Below are 24,261 nucleotides of genomic sequence, written 5' to 3' on the forward strand. Positions count from 1 at the left end.
AAAACCCAAATTCTACATTTCCTCTGTTGTTCAGGGACAAGTTTAATATTGTTCTTACAAGTTTTGTCCCATAATCCATTTGACTTCATTCATTTCAGTATTGAAATTCTAATTTTACTGGGTGTAACATTTACTTGTTTTCCTGTTATTAAATAAGATACTCTATCTACAGAATTATTAAGTCTTCAAAGGGCTCTTTAGTACTTCTCCCTTTTCCTGCGGTATGCCACACCTAGGAAACACTGACCATTGTCTTGTTTGTGACTGCAGTTGGATTAGCATGCAAAAAAATATCAATAGGACCATAGTTTTGTTTCTATCAGGTAAAGCATATCTGGTACAAATGCTTCTACGTATGGTCAAAAGCATCATAACAGTTCATACAGTGGAAAGATAGGCAGTTTCAGCTTGGGATCTCACCAGCTGATTGAAAAGGAATTCTAGTTTCTTGGTGCAGTTTCTTCAGAATAGATACAAGAAAGCTATAGTGCCATTGAAGATAATGTAACTGAATACCTGGTATGAACCCACACATGTGCACACTGTATATATGAACCAGGAGACCACTGCCAACATCTCTTTCCTAGCTGACCCCACACTAGTAGTGTGGGAAGAGCAACTAAAGGGGTGTTTCAGAGAAAGACAAAATAAATAACACGTGTCAAAATTTAACTGACCTGTGCAACATGAATGAACTTGATGAATACTTCAGCTCGAAGCTGTGGTGTTGGTCTACTGAGAACCATTAACTGCACCCACTGAGAGATACCATTGCAAAGAGCAATTGATCTTTCCATCGTTGGATTCTCCTTCACACAACTATTCACAATGTAGTTTTGATAATCTGAGAACTTCAAAGAATAAAAAGTAAATTAAAATTCATCTTCCATTTCATACACCTCATGATCTGTTTGCAAATAAAGGTCTGCTTTACAAGTTAAATACTAAAGAACAAGATCTATCTTGCACTTTAAATATCCATAAGACTGAAAACTCTACTTTGTAAAAGCTATGTTCAGTTTTGTTCAAAGCAGAAGATTTGAAGTAATGAAATTAACTGAAAGCATCTTTTCTTGATAATTTGTATCACATCACTTGCATCATGTATATCCCACAAGCCTTGACTCTTATAAGCCTTAGGATGAGCAAAGTTGGGGTTTTCCTCTCCAGTGGCTCCACAGATTGATTGAATCTAGGTTTCTATGGCGAATGTTAAGTGTAATGTACCAATCTAGTAATTCAGTAATGGTTTAGGTTCAAATTATGTATCTACAGCACACTTCTGAATTAAGCTATACTAAAACAAATATAAAGAAGCAAGTTCAATCATATTTATATAAAACTGTGATTAAACCCATTGAGAAATAAAGAAGGCTAGGGACTCCTTAATATTTTGATATGGCTTGTGAGGTCGTCTTCTTTAACCAAAGCGATCCAAAATTGTTTAGGGGACAAGCAGTTAAAACTTTCTTTGAAGCCATTCTTCCCATTAAGATTAAAAAGAAGCAATCATTTGTTTTTGTTGATGCATCATTTACCTGTTCTCTTGATATATCCATTAACAGGAATACACAAAAATGTAAGTAATCGGAAGTTTTGACAGGAGATTTATATACTCATTCTTTACTATGGGCACTAATACTGACATCCTACCAAAAACTTTTGTAGCCATGGTAGATATGTATTCCTTACTTAAGGTCAAAGGAATATATACTGAATGGCACTGATCCTTAAGGAAAGGTCATAAATTGTAATACTGCTATATGTTTCTTGCTCACTCTCTCTGCTTTTTTAACTTTTTTTCCCCCCACCCATTTAATGAGAACTATTAACACTAAAAAGCAGAGACAACAGCAGACACCTGGATTCATCTTCTTACTAAATTAAAAATGGAAGAAATACTATGAGTAATAAGTAGAGCTGTCTCTAAGATTTCATAGCACAGTTATTGTTTGAATGTTGAACCATAGCCAGATTTGGCTGGATGTTGAAATTTAAGCAACTACTCTGTACTGATAATTAATTTTTCAATATCTGACTACATAATTATCAACTTCATAGCAGTTTCAGTGCAATTATAAATCAGTTTGATTAATTTATATTTTGTCATCAGCAGCTCTCTCCTTCAGAAAATGTTTTTTTTTTAAATGCTGAACAAGTTTATATCTGATACTACTTAAAGACTCAAGATAGCTGTAAAAGAATTGTAAGCGGCATATATAGTAAAGAAGTGCAGGTACTTAAATAATGCAAGGGTCTGGTATTGTAATGACTAATTAAAGAGCCTCAATAGTAAAGCAGAATCTAGGTTCTTACAAAAGAGCATAGGATCCCTGTATTTTATAGCTATGCATTAAAATGATTTCCAAGTGCAAGCATACCTGCAGTCATTATTTTTTGAACATCACTCCCTGCATTTTTCTTTGCTGCAAGATACAAGGTGTCTCCTGGAAGATTTTGCTATGTGCTGCATATGTGTAGGGGATCAAGTATTCCTTTCTCACTTTCGAACAACTGAGTCTGTAAGTAGTTATGCCAATAACTGATAACATAACAGGCCATTTGCAGTCTCTTTCCTGCTATATTCTGCCAAGTTAGAAAAGGATTCTGTGGCTTAGCATATCGTGAATACATTCTGCAAAGAGTTAATGATTAGAGCTATTTCTTAATTACACATTTTTTCCTGATCTGAGGTTTCAGTAAACTCAATTTATACCAAAATGCATGCAGGTATGTAACTGTAATTTGGAATACTATGACAAATCCAAGACTCTGACAGCAATCATACTTGTTATGCTCATTAATCACTAATTATTTTATGTCTGCACAAAGCTTTGACAGCATTAAGACTTGTATTAAGTATTAGTACTGCCTACAAGCAGCATGTCTATGCATGCCTTTGGTTGCACAGCTCTTTGAATTTAGCACAATACTTGAAGAGTCACATACAGTCAGTTCAAAATAAACTACACACAAACTACACTAACACATGACTGAAAATTGCAATCTACTGAGAACCACCTTGCTTGCTAGACCTCATTTTCAAATTCTGTTATTTTGAGAAAAAAGACTGATTTTTTCTCTGCTTTCAGTGTTATCACACTGACTTTGCAACTCAACTACATTTTGGTGTCTAATGTTCACTATTCTGTTTCATGTGTGAACTGTACCATGTTTGAATAGAAGTAATGTAGCATAAAAGGGTGCAAGTGAGGCCAAAGTGTGTAGGGGAGTTAGCATCTTAAAATGCTGTTTTCTCAAGTGCTTACTTATCCTTGTTTTTATTTTGTTACACACACACAAAAAAAAAAAAAACAAGGCAAGCACAGTCCAGTGAGTCCAGTGACTCTTTATGCAGAAAAGCCCTTAGCCACTGCATGAGAATGATGCATTGTTTCCTACTGCCACAGGAAATTAACATTCTGGGAGCTTTCCAAGTTTCCTTTATACCTTTTCAGCCTGACTGACGATTTGAGTTAAAGGATGCTGCTTGTTTCTGTGCCTAATAACACCACTTGTTCTAATAGAAACAGATTATTTGGAAGAAGATTGTTTATTCCTCTTCCTTCCAACGGACCCTGCCCTGACTGTGTTGCATAGCTACTTAAAAGGTTCTACTCTCCCTCCCCCTGACTGTAGGGAAAAGAAAGGTACTCAGAATAAGTATCACTGGCCAATTCAATTCCAGTAAAACAAAAAGAGTCTGGACACAGACATGGGCATATATTTGTCCATACATTTAATTGTTAGCTTAAAATTGATAAAACTTCAACTCATGCCACTAACACTCTCATAACTACAGGTGGATTTGATCCATGGATATGTCTGTATGGATATGGACAGCACAGACCAAGGAATATTCTCAACACACAGCATGCATCAGTATCCTTCTCTAGAAGGCATGATAGTTTAGCCCTGCAGATGCAAGTTGAGCTGTGATCATTCTGCTTGATTTCAGGGCCAGGGAACAGGCCTTATCTACTTCATTTAGTTGTACTGATACACAGATAACAGTTTTCCCAGCTGGTTCTGTAATTGACCTTGACGTTGCTAGCTCTCCAGCAAAACCATTTTACTTGCACTGCAGGGTTAAACTTGTAATACTATTCCTCTCCCATCTTTTCTACATCCTTCCTGCTTTTGTTTTAAAAAATGAAACAAAATAAATCACTTACTGATATTCTTCTGAAAGACTTAAATTCCAGATAGGTAAGGTGGTCTGACAGCTCCTCTGGCTCAAGGTGATCAAAAAGAAGAGAAACTTTCCGTTTCTTACTGGTGTTAGCCTTTACACGCTGTGTCAGCTTTCTAGACCAGTCCCTGGAATTTCTTTTAGAGAAATTTTAAAACAGAATTACCCTGAGTTATCTTCTGAAGATAATTTTTTTTCTTCTCTTCATAATACAAAATGTACATTGTTTTCATGTTTTACTGCATAAAAAAGTTGATTACCTGAATTTCTAAACAGCAAGTTTGTCACATATTACAGATTATATGACAATACATTATTTAGTCTAGGTATTATATTAATGAAGCACATAAGTACAGTACAACTCTATTACTAAAAAAACCAAGATCGTATACTGCACTTTCAGAATTGTTGTCCCTAACCTTGGCTTTATGGAACATATACAGTGTTCTTCCATTTAATAGTTCTTAACAGATTTCATTGACCTGCATCTAACAGATTTCATTGACCTGCATCTGAATAAGAATTATTCCTCCTATGATAGTTGTCTGCAGAGTAACAAAAGTTACTTGAGTATGAAAAACTAAGTATCATCTTTCATAAGCAGATATAAAATGCATGCGAAGTGCTGCTTTGCTTTTGCCTATGCATTTCCGAAGTACGAATTTATAGCTAGGCAGTTCCACAGAGTTATCTTACTCTAACATAACAAGGAAGGTTCCCTTCCCAAGACAGAACTATGCTGTAGGGTTTTATGTATAGCTGTAGGGTTTGTTCTTGACAGTGTAAGTCATCTTATAGCTAGAAATCACACAAAATAAAGAGTCTGACAATGTAATAAACAGTATCTTCTATCTTACCTTTGGCTTTAAAATGCAAACACATTTTACCTCCTTTATTAACCAATCAAAGTGTACTTTCCTTTTTCATCAACTGAGTCAGTAAGGCCTTTCAAAATCATTAGGCCTCTACAAATTTTCTAAGTTCCCTGGATAGAATAAAATTTATCTAGTACAGAACACAAAGTCTACACAACAGTTAAATTGAATGTCAGCCATTCTTGAAAGGCATTCTATTCCTTTATGTAATATATATTTTAACTATAATAAGGTACAAATTCTTCTAGGATAAATAACAGTCACTTATCTTATTACAGACTAAACCTAACCCACTGTAGGATTGTGACCCTGTTGTACAGGAAAGATATTATATTTGAACAAAGGAAATTCAGAACAAAAGTTTGTTTTCTAAGCATACTGAAACTTCTGCACTCACATTTGAGTTGTGTCAATTAGACGACAGTGTAACTCCTCACCATTAGCTTTAACCAGTTCTTGAAATTCCTCCATAGTTGTGGATAGTTTAGAGTCCATTTTGAACATAACCCAAAACTCTGTAATCCAATACCTATTGTACGGTGAAAAAACAGAAATACAAAAATAAAGATTTTGCTTTACCGTGAGTGAGGCTGAAACTTAGATAGTTGCTATAGATGCTCCAGTTTATTATTTGTATTTCTTTTTGATCAACTTCAGGGGATAACCCTGTTTTTAAATGTTTCTGCTTTATTCTATCAGAAATCAAATATTCAAGATAAAAAAGAAGGTAACACTTTAATTCTGTATAAAACTATAGTACATTTTTAAATGGAATTCAGTAATTCAATATTAAATTTTCTGTTTTCACATTAAATTTAGATAATATGCATGCTGATTATTTTCTTCATGATCTCATAAGTATCTTATGTATTCCTTTAGAACCTCAAATAATTCAGTCTGAAAACGTACTGTGCTAGTCAGAATTTTAACTATTAACTGAAGAAAAATTTACTATTTACATACATTTGTTTGGTGGTGATTCAACTTCCCATGCACCAAATATTTTCTGAGAACTACAATTTTATGTGTTGGGCATTCAAACTGTTTCTATCATATATTTCAGTTCCCATATGTGAATTGTAACCCATTGTGGTAGGTTGAACCTGGCCAGCAATTAAATAGTGACCCAGTTGCTCACTCACTCCTCCTCCTCCTGCAGTGGGAAGGGGGAGAGAATAGGAAGGGCAAAAGTGAGAAAAGCATGTGGGTCAAGATAAAAAGAGTTTAACAACTGAATAAAAGAAAATGAAAAAAAATAAAAAAGGAAAAAAGAACAACAACAAAAAAAAACCACTACCAAGTAAGTGCTGCAATAGCAATCACTCACAATCTCCCATGAGCAGACCAAAGCCCATGCATTATTCAAGGTACGGCTACTTTAGAATGGCAACCCTGTTTTTATTGTTGAGTATATTGTTATATGGCATGGAATATCCCATTGTTCAGACTGGTTCAGCTGTCCCAGCTTTGTCCCCTCCCAACCTCTCAACCTTCACTCCTTGCCTACCCTCTGGGGTGCAGAGTGGGAAACTGAGCAAGCCTTGATGCTGTGCAAACACTGTTCAGTAACAGGTAAAATGTTGCTGTGTTGCAAACACTGTTTTAGTCATAAATTCAAAACACAGCACCATACAGGCAGGTACGAAGACAATTAATGCCATCCCAGCCAGACCCAGTACACCCATGCACATAAAGATCTGTGCTTGTTGGAAAAATGGAAATGCGTACTCTCATGGATGCATATATACATCAGTTTGCTGGGAAGCAAAAATGTTCCCCAACCACACACAATAGCAAAGCACTCTGGCCTAATAATCTACTTTTAATGGTAATGATTTTATAATCTCAAAAAAAAACCCCAAAAAACAACAACCTTTCATAACTGATACTAGTTATTTCCTATTTCGTGTAAAGAAGAATTATCATATGCTAATCTGTTATCAGGGTTGTATCTTTATTTCCACTTTTTTGTTTTCTCTGCATTAAGATATCAAATTTTATCACACTTAGTCCAAAAGAAAAAAAAAAAAAGTGATAAGCGATCCAGGATATTTCAAGTGACTAAGAACAGTTACTAGGGAAAATTACCTCCTGAATACAATGGTGTTTTGCTTAGTATTAAAGTAGCTGCAATACCCCACATCTTTTTTTTTTTTAATAGGCCTATATAATAATACTAGACATAACACTACTGATTCCTGAACACTGTCAATTCTCATTAATGTTCAAGGTACAGCCTTATACAGAATCAGTTCGAAACTGACCCAGTGATTCATGCACTGACTTTAATGGATCTACACAAGGCTACCTGGGCCTTTTTTAAGTTGCTAAACTGAAACTTGAAAAGATGAAGAAATGCAACTGTTTCTCCTTCAATGTCATCTTAAGATATGCAAAAGCATTCTTCTTTATGGTACAGGGACGGCTGCAGACTAATAGCTACCATACGAGAATATTCTTACCTCACAAAATAGCATATCTTTACACACAGCATGGAAGATTTCTTTTCTAAAGCATTAAGATAGGTAGAAAACCGTTAAGGAAAACCACATCGATTCACATATGATATGAAATGTAGCATGCTTAATATTTCCCTACCTTTAAGTCTAGTAGGAATCATTCTCATGGCATATGATATCAGATTATAGTTTTATATAAAGGTATAGAATTTATGTTCCAAGATCACTAGCAAATGTTTGCTGTAAACATGACAACCCTGAGTAATGCTGATGTAACTGCCCAAGTATAGAATACTGTTAAGTACTGAAATGACTGCTTTCTACACATACCTCTTTGAAGCATGCTTCACAATTTCTAATAAAAATCAGGCACTTGCATATCTCACTAAAATTTGAAACAATACCAAATATATCAATTACATTTAATTAAGAAATACTCTAGTTTAGTATGAGTCACTGAAGCTTTTCCAAAAATAAATAAATAAATAAATAGATAAATAAATAAAGGATATTTTCTTTTAAATATAACCAGCTATATAAAATACTCCTTGCTAACCTCACCTCTCTAACTGCAATAGTTTTCATTTGACATGCTCTGGTAACTAGAAAGAAACAAGAAACATCCATACTTTTAGTTTATTAGCTCTGTAAAACACATGTTCTTATATTGTAACCAATGTCTTATGAAGACATGGAAGATCCATTTGGAAAAATTTATTATATATACCTTCAGTCTTCTGCTATAGATTATACATATATTTTCAGTACTACAAAAAATAATTTAATGAAAACACCTTGTAGATTCTCTCAGTTTGATTGAAATTGACTGCAGCTGAAATCTACCACAACTGTGGAGAGAAAATCCACAAAAAAAGTACCTGTATTAAGTGTTTAAATGAGGCTGACTGTAGAGTTCATGAAGTCTGAAAAGGTTCCCCAAGTATTTTGAAGGGCTCTGAACAAACGGTCTAAAGCTAGATGGCTTACAAATCATTCTTAACTATCCAAAATCACTCATGGAATTTGGGGGAAAATTTTCATGAGAAAGAATATTTGTAGAAAATTGTCATCTCCAGGTGATAAAATCAGAATACTAAAAAAAATAAAAACGCTTTTGTGCCTTTTTCTTCTACTTGTATAGAGGAGAGAAAAATAAAGAGAAACCTGGACCAGGCCCAGGTTCACAGTATCTAACTAAGGTGCCTAATTTAATCTAACACCTGTGAGATATTCCCTAGATATTTCTTCCACAGCTAATGGAGGGTGATTTATCCTTCTTAAAATCTGAATTGGAATTTCATCTCTCTCTGTAGATCGTAAACTAAACCAAACAGACAAAAAAAAAAACCACTAAAACAAAACAAAAAACATTATACAGCCACAAAATTTGTAAGGAACAAGTCTATTGTTTTATTAGTGAAACAGTAGTATACCCCTAAATTAAATATTCTACACTTACCTATTTTAAAATTGTCAAGTACTTCTAATTTTACCTTAACAACAGGTGGATATTACAAAGGATATAGATCAACAAGTTTCTGGAGCATGTCTGCAGAGGAGATGAAAAACTGATGCATGGTCAGAATCATCTTTAGCAGCTGGTTGTTCTGATAAGCGTTTCCTTCTAAATCTGAAGAAAAAAAAAATGTGTTCATATTAGAATCTTGATACAATTTCATAAACATGCAAGAGGCTTCTTCAGAACACTAATTCTAATCAAGTCTGTTTGTCTGTGCTGTTTGAATGACAGCAGTTACATACTGACTTAGGAAGTCCATCTTTTTTTGTGATGAGAGCTATATAACAATTAAAAAAAAAAACTTCGTCTCAAAAACAGTCAAAGTATTTAGATAAGTATACACAATGATCTGAGCCCAGCAACATACTTAAATAGTTAGCTTTAGGCAGGTGAGATAACCTTTGAAACAAATCAGTGAACTTAGGAGCAAGAGAGTTAGGCTACTGAATTGTATCAGTCAGTGGCATGACTGAACTCATGAAATGGAATTGAGATATTCTTAAGTGCTTGTGAACCTTTTTGCATTGCTGACATATATAATCCTAAACTATACACACAGTTTAGGATTTATACCTAGAAATGCATGGTATGAGGTACAATGTATACAGAAGTCCAGGGGTTAACTGATGCATACTTAGCAGTGGACCTAAATGCTCTAATGAATTTCCTTGAACTGTGCATTACAAGGATTTCACTTGAAGGACATTTTTAGACTACACCTATCTTCTGGGTATTGTATTTTTTTTTCCATATTTGGAAAAAGATCAAGGACATCAAATATATCAGAATGTTTTAAAAAGTTTCCATTTCTGTTACACACACTTTAACTACTTCATTAATATTAACAGGCAATGGTTGTGGACAGACTGCCACGAGACAAACTAGGTAGCTTGAACTGGAATTAGACACCTTTTCAAAATGTACTTTTCAATCATTTTTAAATATTTAGTCGTCTATTAGGACAAATGCAGTTGCCACTTAACAAGAGCAGTATGCAGAAGCAATGCACAGTAAGGCAAAACAGAAGAGGCAAGAGAAATGGCAGATCTGGAACATAAGAAGTGGAATATAATGCTAGAGGAAAAAAAATTAAATCGCACAGCACAGAAAAAGGAACGCTAAGCTGAGTCCACTCGCAAGACAACATAATCCATGTTAGTCACTGAGCAACAATTTCCATGCCCTTATACAGGGAGGTACCAAATGTGAAGAGAGGACCCCAAAACCCAGGCCTTTCCTTTTGATCAATACATTGGATCTTTGGTAGAACTAACAAAGCCTGATTGCTTCTAGATCTGTCTCCTCTATTCTTCACAACAGTCCTATTCACACCCTTTACTGACCCCTGGAAGTCTTTGCCTTCTCTTCCCTGTATCAACACCACAGCTCCCCACTTGTGCTTACAGAGAGCCAACACAAGGCAGTATGTGCTGTGACAGGACCCTGACAGTCAAATCCAGCCAGACACACAAAAGGCTCACCCCATTGCCCCTATACCAACGTGGGCACCAAGCTGGACGTCTCCCTTCTACGGAGTCAATTCTTTACAGAGTCCTGTTTTTCCACCAAATTTAGTTTAAGGTGGCAGACAGACCAACTAATTATTTCATGTAGTTCAGGAGGAAGGTGATTCAGAACAGCCTGAGCCTGTAGCTGGCAAGTGAAGTTACTGTTTCAGCTCTCGGTTTGAATCCCTAAAAGCAAAGGACATGCTGGGTATCATGCACCTGATGCAAGTATCTTCGTTCTTCTAGTAACGGCATATTCGGTTTGCAGGAAACTCAATACAATAGACAGTCTTGAAATCTTTTACTACAGCCAGCCCCTCAGGCAAGAGGAGCAGAAAAATCCTGACTGGTAAATCCTGGGAGGACCTACAGGAACGTGCATCAACCCAACCAGCGTTAACAAGCCCAGAACATGAACTTTATGTATCAGGTGATCTTCAACGCTGAACACAAGAGACCACTTTCTGAATTTACTTTCTGTATTACACCTAAGTTGTAAAAAACAATTCTCCCTACAGGCACATGGGCAAGGGAAAAGTCTGCGTGTTCTCCAGCCACATAAATGGCTGTATAGAGCCTAAGCAACTAAAAGGAGGAGAGAAGATTTAAAACAACCAGTGTTTAGGAAGCCATTAATAGAATTATAAATCACAAAAGTAACAAATACAAAACATATTCTTCCTTCTTACTGTCTTACCATAACAGGAAATAAAAGAAGTCCTAGATGCAATACATTGCAATTCAAGAATTCTCAGTACTGAAGAAAAAGCTAATGTGTCCAAAAATTAAAATAAAAAATAAAAAAAACGTTCTACTACTAAGTAGAAGTATCCATTAATGTAGGTAAGGTTTTGAAATTAAACATATTACATCCCCAGCATAACCAAGGAAACTGTTAACCAGCTGCTAATAAGACTAGACACTTCCAAGTCAGCAGCTAACATTATCAGGATTTTTCAAAGAACAGGCCACACTCGTCTCTGGATAGTTATTTATAGACAGTAAAGCTTAAAACCTTTAATAAGTTACGAAGAATTAAAATAACACTAATTAAAGCTGAACACTCAGAGGTGCAGTCAGTTTTGCATTGTATGATCATTTTAAGCTTCCTTGATAAATTCAGCAATTCCATCACTTTTAACACATTTCAGTCAAAACAAGTTCATGAAAATTTGATCTTTTCAGGTAAGGGGGATATGGGTGGGAGGGGTGGTTTATGTTTTGTTTTGTTTTTTTTTGGTTGGTTTGGTTTTTTAAACAGCTGATGCAGTACATACTAGCCCAATATTTTATGGCAATCAGAAATGTTTGCAGCATCACAACAGAGCGCACCACAACTGAGTCAGTGGGCAGTAGCATCTCTTAGTGACTCAGTTAGAAAGGCTCTAACTGAAAAATTTAGGTGTGTAGAAAACACGTCTGTGTGTATAACCTCAGTCTGATAAACTTATGGAGAGAAAGCACTGGAGAGTTAGGAGAATAAATTGCAGAAAATTTCCTATGAACATTTACTATCAACGTAGAATTTAAAGCTAAGCTTTCAAAAGATAACAGCCAAACCTCCTTGCGCTTACACTAAGAAAACAAGTAAGATGATAAAAGTCCTGAAGACTAATCTCTGTAGTGTTATTCTCAGCCTCTTCTTTTAATAGAGCGACAGGTTTAAGTTAACAGAAGCACTTGCAGATATGTTTAGAGATTTGCATGCTCTTTGCCACGCTTCCAGCTTTGTTTTCATGTGTTAGCTGAGCTCCAAGGTCACGACAGTGCATTCACTACTCAAGAAATACAGAAGACTCTGCTTAGCATACGATTCAACTAAGATGATATGAAGAGCTTATAAATACCCTGTTACCAACCACAGGCACATCCTTAAACATCTAGGGCTTTTTGTTAGCAACGTACAGGAACTGTTAGTACTCCTGCACTACAACAACCGTATAGTTTTAGTTTCCTTTCAGGGAATCAAGAAGAGCTAAAGGTTCAGCATCAATAATCAGCATTTTGAACTGTATAAATACACGTTCCCTCAGTGTAGCAGATAGAAACCAGTCCTTTTCTGTAGTATGGGATATACTAATTGTATTTAACTATCCACTGTTTGCACAGATAAGAGAGAAACAGGCTATCAGCTACACTGGAAACCAGTTGAGTCAGGACACTTAATTGATGACAAAAGAAACTGCAGTTGGGTGAAGAGAGTTTAGTAACTGGAAAGAGAATACTAACCAGCAATCTCTGAAAAGGGACGTAAACTAAATAAAAACATTGACTTCTTAAATACAGAAGTTACTCTAACAGATCGATGTAAAATAAAATTGGTGAATAGGCATCTACCATCACACTTGAAAAGTTTTTGAGCCGTCTTTTGACTTTTACTACAAGTTCTCAATTTTACAGCACAAACCAAAGTTTACACATCCCCTGTTCATGTTCTCACATAATTTCATTCATTACTCAACAGAACTGATTACAACATTCATTATACAACAGAGTTTTTCTGTTCTTATTGGGATATGAACAGTATAGTAGAGCAGGTGTTGTGTACCAGGGCACTGAAGAGAAACAGCAAGTTTTGCCAGAGAAGTAGGGAATTTGCAGGGGAAGGCTGGGACATCAGGAATCATAATGTGTTTTCAGCTCTTTAGTATTTGGCTTTTTGTACTATTCCAAGTATCTTCAACAAGAGTAAAATTCTTTTAGGTCCATCACATAGAGGTTGGTATCAATTTTCATCTATTTTTACAAAACTTCTTGTTTTGCTATGGCTTACATCTAACGGGTCTTGTTTAGCCAGAAAAGCAGTTCAATATATCCTTAACTTGAAAGCCAAAATGATTACATGCACACTTAATAGTAAGTATGTAGAGCTGTAGTTAAATCACTTGCTTTTAAGATGTGCTCAATATAGATCATATCCAGCTGACAAAGACAGCAAAGAACTATCTTAGCAGCTTCTCCTCTGTGCATATTCCAAACTCTTCTATCAAGGCATACCACAGGTACCACTTGGTACCATGTTCCAAAATGAACTTTTATCCTTTTGTTAGTCTTTTTATTTTTATTTTTCATATTATAAAGGTGCACAGAAAAATAGCATGTTCTGCTTAATGGAACTGTCTTGCATAACAGAAGTGGATTTATGCTTCAAAACATCCAGATCTAACTATCTCACAAGAGAGGTGGACTTTACGATATTTTACAGCAACATGTAATTATTTTGCACACACTAATGCATTACTGTTTTGTGCTATCCATTCCTCCCCTGCACCAATAATTAAAAGGTTCAATCTACACAAAGAAAAACATTGCATTACTGATGGTTTAAAAAACAAACACGCTGCAGCCACAAATCTCAAGGTTCCCAGTACATTCCAGCACTGAACAGCAAACTTGTATGGGATTGTAGCAGCACCCAATTTTACAAACACATCTGATACCAAATATTTAATGTCATATTCCTGCCAGATCTATGAAAGAAGCACTTTTCAAGTAATGTGCTATGATACAGCAAATGTTACCAAGGAGAAAAATGCTGGGTTTGATTCTTCTTCTATTTGTATTGCATAAATTCCTAATTCAACAAAACTGTTAAAAATGGACCTTCGGTGAGAAGAGACTCCAGCTCAGTTTCAGAATTGTCACTGGTTATTTCACACCTCTGACCACTGGGTCACTTCTTTTCAGAGAGCTAACCTGCTAAACATAGCCATGTGTAAGGAAGTTACAAAAGTCGTGGTAAACTATCTTTGTGCAAATGCTGAAGCCAATAAGAGGGCTTTCCTGACTCTCTTGCAAGACTGTCTCTGACTGCCTCCACAGCATTCTCTTGAACCTCCAGCAGTGCTTTTTTTTAAAAAAAAAAAAAAAGTTTGAGACTCATTTTCATTTCCGTTTGTATACCTGTTTCTAACCACACACCCTGCTGAGCAAAAACCACTGAGTGAACATTAAATAAAGTGGCATGGGTGTGTTTCAGTTAGTCAATTTACCTTAACAGAATGCTGCAAAATACTGTATAAGCCTTAGCTTTGTTTCACTGCAGAAAAATATAAGTAGTCCACCGGTTATGTTCTTTTTCTCCTGTAAATACCCTTAATGTGTTGTTTTAATAAATATTCTCTGATGCAAACAAGAAAGCAGGAACTGAAAATACTTTTCCAGTATTTATCTACATGAGTGAGAGCGCAAAGAAATATAGGGCTGAATATTTTAGTGTCCGTAAAGTAACAGAACACCACTAAAGTTATAGCTATGAAAGTTCCATTGCATACGTTACACTCAGAACACACAAGAGTAAAAACAGCCCAACCTAGGCTTATCAACCACTCTACTGCAGGGAGCCACCAGTTGGAGCACGTGATCTGTGATTTAGAAATAGGTGAAGTATCGCTTGTTCCTAGAATAATTAGAAGATCAAAGTACTCAAAAGCTAATAAGCAAGGCTGTAAGAGCAAACTGCCTGTTTTTCACCATCTCCTGGCAGCCACCAAGCCTACAGTAAATGTGCTTACTAGAAAAAGTATGTTCTATAGGCTGTATCACTGTACTGGGACCTTCCCACTCATGAGTGCAATCATAAGGCAACAGGAAAAATGCCAAGAATGTCTTAACTGAACTTAATTTTGGAAGAAAGAAGTTAGTTTTTCCTAGGTCTAAGAGTCCTTTATTTCATAAGCATTTCTTTACCAACAGGTTCCAACTCTATCACCTAGTGTACAATTTGAAATGAATCAGAACTGAATCACAGAACCCTGACATCACATGAATAGTGATTATACTACTAAGAATGTGAATAACTTCTTGAAAGCTACCTGAAGTCTTCCAGTCATTATCAAAAGCTAGCAACAACAACAACACAACACAAGAAAGCATCAAGCAATTGCCAAGTAGTCCGGCAAAATGCAAAGCTGAAACTCATGGGTTGCTATACTGATGTTGCTGTATAATATTCTTTAAGACTTCTGCAAAGTGTTTTTTTGTTTTGTTCTTTTCCTGGTAACTTTAATAAGATTGTGTGAGGACAGTGTTATAAATGTCTGTAAAGATTATTAAAGCAGCATCTGATAGGAAAACTGGGGCAAGTAACGTTTTTAAGGTTTAGCAGCAGGAGAACTTAATGAAACGTACAGACCAGTGTGAAATATGGAGCTACATGTGGAAGTACCATGCTAGGGTTTAGTGACTGAATTGAAATAGCTGTAAGACAGTGTCACTGCCCCAGATCTTATGAGATAACTTAGAAAGGCTAGAAGGAGCTGAAACTAAACAAAATATTTCCTGAATACTTCATGGATACTTTCTGGAACTTGCCTTCACAGATAGGAACACTATTCCCTACAATCACTCTGTTTCACTTCAGTTAAAAACTTATACAACACATAATAGCCTTACTATGGGCTTATTATTCCCTTTCAGCAAGGGAATTTGCTACCCTGCTAAGGAGGCAGTCATTTAACTCTATTTGTTCAATTGATCAAATTTGGTCAGAATCAGATTCTTAAGAAGCCACCCTCCCAATCATCAGTTATGAGTGTAAAATCATAGAACAGAATCACAGAATGGGTTGGGTTGGAAGGACCCTTAAGAACCACCCAGTTCCAACCCCCTGCCATGGGCAAGACACCTCCCACCAGACCAGGTTGCCCAAAGCCCCATCCAGCCTGGCCTTGAACACCTCCAGGGATGGGGCATCCACAGCTTCTCTGAGCAACCTGCTCCAGGGCCTCACCACCCTCTGAGTAAAGAATTTCTTTCTAATGCCTAATCTAAATCTACCCTCTTTTAGTTTAAAGCCATTAGCCCTTGTCCTATCACTGCACCCCCTGACAGAGTCCCTCCCCAGCTTTCCTGTAGGCCCCCTTTTAGGCCCTGTAAGGCTGCTATAAGGTCTCCCCGGAGCCTTCTCTTCTTCAGGCTGAACAGCCCCAGCTCTCTCAGCCTCTCTTCATAGTAGAGGTGCTCCAGCCCTCTGATCATCCTTGTGGCCTTCCTCTGGACTTACTACAAAAGTTCCATGTCCTTCTTATGTTGGGAGATGCCATCACCAAGAGCTGAGAAACAGATTCAAATTAAACTAGGGTGTTTACTTTTTGAGTCAGAAATAGTCTTATTCGTTACAGGCAGCTGAAAGCTCAGTTAACGTAGACATCAGGACTAGAGGTTAATGTTCCCATTCCAATGCAGAATTGGTTTTCTCTAAGCCAGTGTGTTTCAGAACCAGTCTAATTTGTTGCTAAATTCAACAGTGATGAAGACACCACAGTCTCTGTAGGTAACTTATTCCAGCACTTGACCATCTGTGTCAGAGTTCTCCCTGTTGCCTTAAGTTTTTGACTAGACAACTTGAGCAGCTTCAGCATATTACGTCTGGCCCCCAGAAGAGAGAAAAAAGACTCTGTTTTCCTTACCAATGTATTTTTTTTCTATTTAAAGATTTCTTCCCTCATCTCTTTTCTCAATTAGGAAACATTAACACTGTCTTTTTAATTTTTCCTTAGAAGCCAGACTTTCTAGATCTCTGTTCAACTCTAACGTTGTTTTCTGAACCTTCAGCAATTTGCCCATTTATGAAGCAAACTTGAATAAAGTAATACAGAAGACATCTTAGCATCAGAGTTAGCATATTATTTTGAATATATATATATATAAAGGTATGGTGCACAGAATAACTGTATATATGTTATAAATAATAAAAATAAGCATACGCACTCTTCTGTGCCTATATATCCCCTTAGAGTTTTTGTCTTTTCTGCACTACTACAATACCATTGCATCCTTTTCAGTTTTAAAGTCTGTCTTCATGTTGATATTCTTTCCTGCAGAACAGCTGTATATCAAGTTCACTGTACTCTGCTTTTACAACTGATTACCCTAAGTGTAAACTTAGTACTTGTTCTTAGTGACTTCTTCTTCATTTCAGATTATTATTTTAGATGGTTAATGTGTTTCAGAAACAATGTGAGCTAATTACTATGACCTTACAAAGATGATGCATCAATTAGGTAAAAGAATGGCATTCAGTAGAGTGGACCAAAGCATTCAGGGAATTGCACTAAAGCTTTTTTTTTTTTTTTTTAATTTGGCTTTTTGGCTTAGTCTACATAAATGCTTGTAGTAATATATAAATTTATTTACACAAGCAATTGGACTTATGGGAAAAACCTCCAAAATTAAAATGAGAACAAGTCAGTATTTTTACAGAGAGGAAAGAACCATACTATACTGTGATCAGTTCCACACTAGCAGAACACTAAACGAGCCAAATAAACAGAAATGCTGAAAGAAATGCTACAAATGTGACAGTTCTCCAAATCTACTTCCCATTTCAAACTCCCTATAGAATGGGAAGGAAAAAAAAAAAAAAAAAAACAGAAAAAAAATGTTCTTCCAAATACTCATTAACAATGCAGATATATCCAAGACACAAGTGAGTCTAATATGCATCCAAGAAGGATAATAAGACTGTTCTGTGTGAGGGTAGGGAACATTAGGGGCTAAAAGCCTCAAGGGAAAGCCATTACTCTCTCTCAGAAACAGCTTTGGGAAAGCTAAATCTTGCAGAAAGCTCTGGGTGGATAATTCTTTAAAATGAAAACAAGAGGATAAAAGCTCTTGTCAAGGGGAAATGGGATGATTTTGAGAAATTAAAACGTTCTTCAAGAGAAACTAAATGAAATGTGGGTGGAAAGCATTCCATTAGCCTTGGAAATTCATATCAAGTACACAGAACAAGGTAAAAAGTTAACACGCCCCTACACACGGTAATATTCATTGTTCTACAGTATGGTTAAAGTATTGATCTTCGCAAGTGTAGATGAGAACTTTTTAATCAAGTACTCTTTTTCTATAGAGCCTAACAATTGTTATTTGAGAGTTCAAGTTTTTTGAAAACTTGAAATCATCATACTAGAGGAGCCATGTGCAGTTTTTCAGCTACAGACAACTTCTGAATAATTCAAGTGTAATGCCTGGCAACACAGCTGTGCTGGTATAAACACGGGTAGCTAAGACAAACCAGACTTCCAGAACAGAAACAGAAAATTCTGAGGACAGTACCACTAGGTGACCACTCACCTCAGCTGCATGCTTCACACTTACTCATCCCACAGCCACAGTGTTTTTACAATGAGCTTCTACCTAACTGCATGATTGATCCTGGTGCAGCCAGTCATCAAACCCATGGAAGCATGAAGTCGGCTTCATTCGAAAGTTCAAATTATAACAGAGCAGCAGACACCAAGCAGCTTACCTCTTGAGGACCTGAAGATGTTACATGTAGCTTAGACCCCAGTTTCTGGCCTTGACTTTCGTTGCTGACTCATACTTCTACCCTAACTATAAAGTTGCCCTGGTATAGTATTTCTGACTTAGTCTCAAATTTCCCTTAAATACCTCAGCTTCCCAGTCTTTGGTCTAACTTCTAGATATATTTCTGGAATTAACATTTACACACTACCAGGCAAGCTTTTGTCCCTTCCTCAGACTGGGACGTATCTTATTCACTGTAGATGGGAAAAAGAAAAAAAAAAAAAGGTTTCCAAAAAGCCTTCAGCTTCACTACAGACTTAAAATACACCCAAGCACCATGCACCACTATCAAATACTTACATACAGAATCTGCTTCCCAATTGCTGATTCTAGCTAGCTGCACTGTCAAATTTTCACCAGAGAAATTTTCTCGTATGTTCAAGTGTAAGCTTTATTGGCCCCACTGCAGCAGTTGCTCTAGCACAAAGTGTCTCATGCCTCCCAAGTACTGTTGTAGCACATTTCTGAATATTAGTAATAAAGGTATCTGATCATTTTCTTATTCAAAGTAAACACTTTGTTGGTTTTTTTACTGTACATTTTTTAAAAGAATAACACTACGTAGTGGAGATCAACATTAGATAGAGCTGATTAAATATAGCTGAGGAACAGAGATGACAACCTCATCTTTATCCAAACCGTAAATTTGGAAGGTGAAATATTTTCAAGGAAATGTAAAGGTTAACATAGAAAAAAGGCTCTTCTTATCTCACACTACAGCCCTGTGTCAGAGGATTCTGTATTTCAAAAGAAAGGAATTATGGCATATTGCTAAACGACCACAATATAGATGGCACTAAGCACTGAATTCTTCTTAACATAACCTCTATGTACATATGAATATTAAAGCTGCACTGTTTGAGGATTCCTGAAGTTATCTCCAATGCAAGTATAATCTTAATAGTTCTTAATGGGTGCTCTCTTACCTTTGCCTTTTCCTGGCTTTTGCACTTTCACATTCTGACCTCTTTAATGCGATGAAAAAAGTGGTATCATGTTTAGAAAATTATCGTAGCTTTTCATCTCCAGTCTATCCTGGGTAACAGAAACATCTACTGAACTGTATAATACTTTACGGGAAGCCACTTCTTTCTCAGATTTATAAAAAAAGCATTGCCAAAATATGTCTTTATACCTGGCAATAAACAGCAGAATACTGAAAGACTCAACATTAAAGCATACACAAACCAAATAACAAAGCAAAATGCACAGGGAAGCCTAAAGAACAAATGACTGATTTCTTGCTTCTACTTCATACACGTGCTGTAGAGAAGAAAAAATTGAAATTCATGAAACATTCTCAGGAGAATTAATTCTTTTATATTGTTATCTAAGCTTTTGTGTACTGCAAATTAGAAGTTATATTGTTTTTCTGTAGCTATATTTACAGGTATGAAGATATAATTTGCTGTCATAGCCCTGTGGTAATTATCAGTAAATGGGAGGCGGCTCTGTAAAGCAAGATTTCTAAGTTTTATGTATTTTCTTTTATTGTTTATTTCATGACTCAGACAGCTATATTGAAAAGACTGAAGTCAAATTAGCTAATTCGAACTTTAAAATACACACAAAGAAATCTAGTTTCATTTCTTTGGGGAAAAAAATCCACAGACATCAGGTTAAAAAAATAATTTTCTTTTTGGTACTATCACAATTACCTTTAATAGTTCGCTAAATGGCACTTAGCTTTCTACAGAGCAACAGTTACTCTTCTGTTCCCACAATGTCATTAATTGATCGTTAACATAGTTTCTGTTGCCAAGCAATACTAAATTTTCTGCGCTGTATTTGACCAAATCACACCCAAATTACTGAACACATAATGATTGACACCATTGTAACACAGTATAACACTGTGAACAAACTTTAATCACTTTTTGGGGGGACTAGGGACTTCAACATTCACTCTAGGCTTTGGGAGCAGAAAGGACAAACATGAGACAAACAAATGACTGGCCAGACAAAGCTAACAGAGAAAAAAGTAAATGACAAAAGTTGGCTTCTGTGGGTGCGCATATGCCCTAAAAGCCAGAATTCTGACTAAAAGGCAATTATATCCTATAATTTGGTATATTTGGTAAAAGAATAAAGATAAATTTGGTACTTGAACTGTGATCGTTTTATAAGTTATTGTATATTACAACTAGACTGGAAGAATGTATTTATGTTAAGAGCAGAATTTTTTTTCTTAGAAGACTCAATATATTTTTGCGTGATACTGATGCAAAAATGAGCTATGGAAATATGAGTTCACAGAACTAGACAACACTGCTAACATTATTATTATCTTTTTTATTTTCAAAAACGTAAACTATGATCAACTTGTTGATCACCTACAGAGACAACCAGCTCCTTTGACAGATGGTCTCCATTCTATCACAATAATTATCTGGCATCTTTCATCCAGATCAGTCCTGAAGTGGTTTCCCAGATTTCTAAGGTTGGTTTACAAACACTCTCTTTATCCCACACTGAGTCAACAAGCTGGTTTAACACTGATCAGATACTGCAAAACAATTTGCATCAAGCCTAAGATTATTATGACCATTAGAAACTGCAAATTGCACTAGGTTCACATGAATTCTATTAAGAACATTGCTAATTTATAAAGTTAAAATAATAATTTTTTTGAAAAGTTGGCTGCAGGTCTAAATCTTTTTTAAAATACACATTTTTTCCCTATTGAAGATTGACATAGCAGTATAAACAATTAATTTCACTGCAAACAGTTTTTCATGCCTGAGCTTCTACATAGAACTACAATACATAAAGCATGTATTAATGTACGTGCATTATGTACACGTATAAATGTACATATACTCTGGGGAAAGAAAAAACAACAAGAACAACCAGTTGCTTTCCTAAAACCCTTTACTTACATCTCTTAAGAAACCAGGCACAGGGACTCTGCATGGTGACAGACACTTAAAAGAAGTTTCATATTTCTTTTTTCCACTGAGCATGCTCATCTTGCCCAGCAGTAACTGAAGTGCCGGAATTGTAGGTTAAGCATAGCTCTTCCATGTGCTACAGCAAGCATGCTTGCAGTGCTTAAACACAGAGGCAAATATATAAGATCTTAAAGGCTGAAGACATAAATATCTTCTTAATATTTAAATTGTGACATCTTAGGGACTTCTTAGCTCTTTCATGACCCTCTGATGTTTTCAGGAAGACATAAGCGTTTGTAGAAATTAGAACTGTCAAGTGTGCTCTTAGGAGTGTTTGTTAGGTAGTTTGAAGTAAAATTTCAGGACTTCACTGTAGACAGAGCAGGGAGGTAGCAAAATGACAATATGCTGAAGATACATTTTGTCCCAGTTGCTACAGAGTTTTTAAACATTTGTAAAAATGATTTAAACAAATGTATTGTGTACTCAAAGGAAAGACCCTTTAACTCTATATGGCCTATAAGCTTTAATGCACATTAAAATAGTTCATTGAATCTTCAAAAGATGTATTAAAAAAAATAGCAGCACACTTCAACATTAAGATACATTTACATGGTAAGATAGAAGCTTACAGTCAAAGAAAGAAATGGGTACCTCTTACCATGCACCTCTTACCCTACACAGTGAGCATACAAATAGGGAGGAAAAAAACATCTGCTAGAACAGAAACTGACTTACTATCAAACAGTCAAAACATCAAGCACACAGTAGCATGAGAATAGCCATGGGTAAAATGTATGATGAAGTATTGTTATTTCACTTCTATACGTAGCAGATACAGAGTTTAAAAAATTAAGATATAATTATCCAGTGAAGTGAACACTGCTGAAATATTTTTACTAATTTGTAACACTTTCTGGACTAAATATATGTCAACATGCATTTATGCAGTCTTGCAAAGATTATTATAAAGAAGAACTAGCAAAAATAGAGCTCCGCTACTGAGCATACGCTTCCTGTGTTCTACTGAACTGTCAGCATTAAATAGTCGATGTGGCCATGGAACAGCAAGCTACTATGGTGGTTTTGACAACAAAGCTGATAGTACGAGTGTCTTTACAACCAAGCAGTGATGTAGGAGACAAAGCCGTACTGACTTCCAGAGACCAGTCTGACACTCAAAGGTACATTATTTTCCAGTTGTTTTATATACTACATAATAGGAAAACATGGATACAAGGGGTTAACGCCACTGTTTTACCTACAATTTCACTCCAGAACTACAGTCATTAACAAAGACTTCCTCCAGAATAAATTATCTCCCTACTGAAGTTGTCGTATTCTAAGCCAAGATCTATTAATTACTTTTTTTCCATGAATTCACAGCTTCAGCCATCTTGTTGCCAATTAAAAGAGGAAATTAAAAGTAGGTGTTAGTTAAAAGTAGGTGACCTTTCTGTTCTGAATTAACCTCTCTGATGGAGAGGTTCCACCAAATCTAGGCCTTGCTTATACACGCTACATTTTCTAGTCTTTTCAATCACCTTACTCTACCTCCTGCTCTTACTCTCTATCCACTCCCCTCCCTCCTTTGATTTCTCTTTTCCTCTATTTCTCTATTACGACTTCCTTCCTTCCATACAATCATTTTTTTTAATCCTTAAATGTTATTGTTAGCTCCACTTATATCCTACACTTCCCCTTCTTTTCAAAGGCAATTAAATATAATGTGTTCATTTGCACTCTACAGCTCTTGTCAATCTAGATCATAGCAGTAACAGCATCCTGTAGGTACTTGTAAAGCTGAACGGTTTTCCCAGTCACATAGAAAATGTTTTTAATCCCTGTCCTATCCAATCATATTTTTTTCCTCTTTGCACCGTTGAGAGCTGTTTCAAGCCTCTACAAACCTTCTCATAGACTAAAAACAGGACCACTGTCCCTTTCTGAGAAACTACCTGCCTTCAGTCTCTCATCGCACTCTTTTTTTCCTGAATTCTTGTCCTAGTCCACGTCCTGGCTTTTCTATTGCCTTTACTTTTGGCAATTCTTTTTTGGAACTCATCTTACTCATCCTGACGTAACCTTTTCATGGCTTGAAGAAGCCTCTTTCAGCATCTCCTTCTATCTTTGTTAATAAAAATCATGCTGTTGAATAAAATAAGCACTAGTGTTATACTATTCTCTCAGATGTAGTTATCCACATGACTTCACACTACCTCATATGACCCTCACTGTTTCTCTCTAAAGTACACGCCCATCATTCACGAGTTCAAGCTAAAGATGGCCAGATTTGAAAGGGGAGAGAGAGAACACATTAATCATCCTAAAGTACGTGTTCAAGTTGATTACACTGAATAAGATTTTGGTCTTTTCTAAAAAAGAAAATGAAAGTCCACCTAACTCTCAACTTTTGGAATCAGCAGGTAACCACCACCTTGTTGATTTTGGACTCACCACCTTGTAAATCAAGGTATTCATTTCACATTCTAGTGTCATTTTCTGAT

General features: G+C 36.0%; 1 protein-coding gene across 4 annotated transcripts in view; it reads right to left on the reverse strand.

Annotated features, from left to right (window-relative positions):
• RASGRP1 (RAS guanyl releasing protein 1) overlaps positions 1-24,261 on the reverse strand; it is a 43,423-nt gene that overhangs the window by 13,995 nt on the left and 5,167 nt on the right. For 3 of the 4 annotated variants that reach the window (XR_013951941.1, XM_080594141.1, XM_080594142.1), the window contains exons 3-7: positions 9,051-9,156; positions 7,530-7,592; positions 5,465-5,596; positions 4,176-4,329; positions 678-851 (exon numbers count right to left, since the gene is read on the reverse strand). Coding sequence is in view for 3 of the 4 variants with exons in the window: in XM_080594141.1 (XP_080450267.1) it covers positions 678-851; positions 4,176-4,329; positions 5,465-5,596; positions 7,530-7,592; positions 9,051-9,156 (629 nt within the window). In the remaining variant the exon portion in view is untranslated. Of the gene's footprint in view, positions 1-677; positions 852-4,175; positions 4,330-5,464; positions 5,597-7,529; positions 7,593-9,041; positions 9,157-24,261 lie in introns of all 4 variants that reach the window. The other variant, XM_080594143.1, reaches the window with a different exon arrangement.

Source organism: Anser brachyrhynchus, assembly GCF_964034855.1.
Source record: "Anser brachyrhynchus genome assembly, chromosome: 5".
NCBI lineage: Eukaryota > Metazoa > Chordata > Aves > Anseriformes > Anatidae > Anser > Anser brachyrhynchus.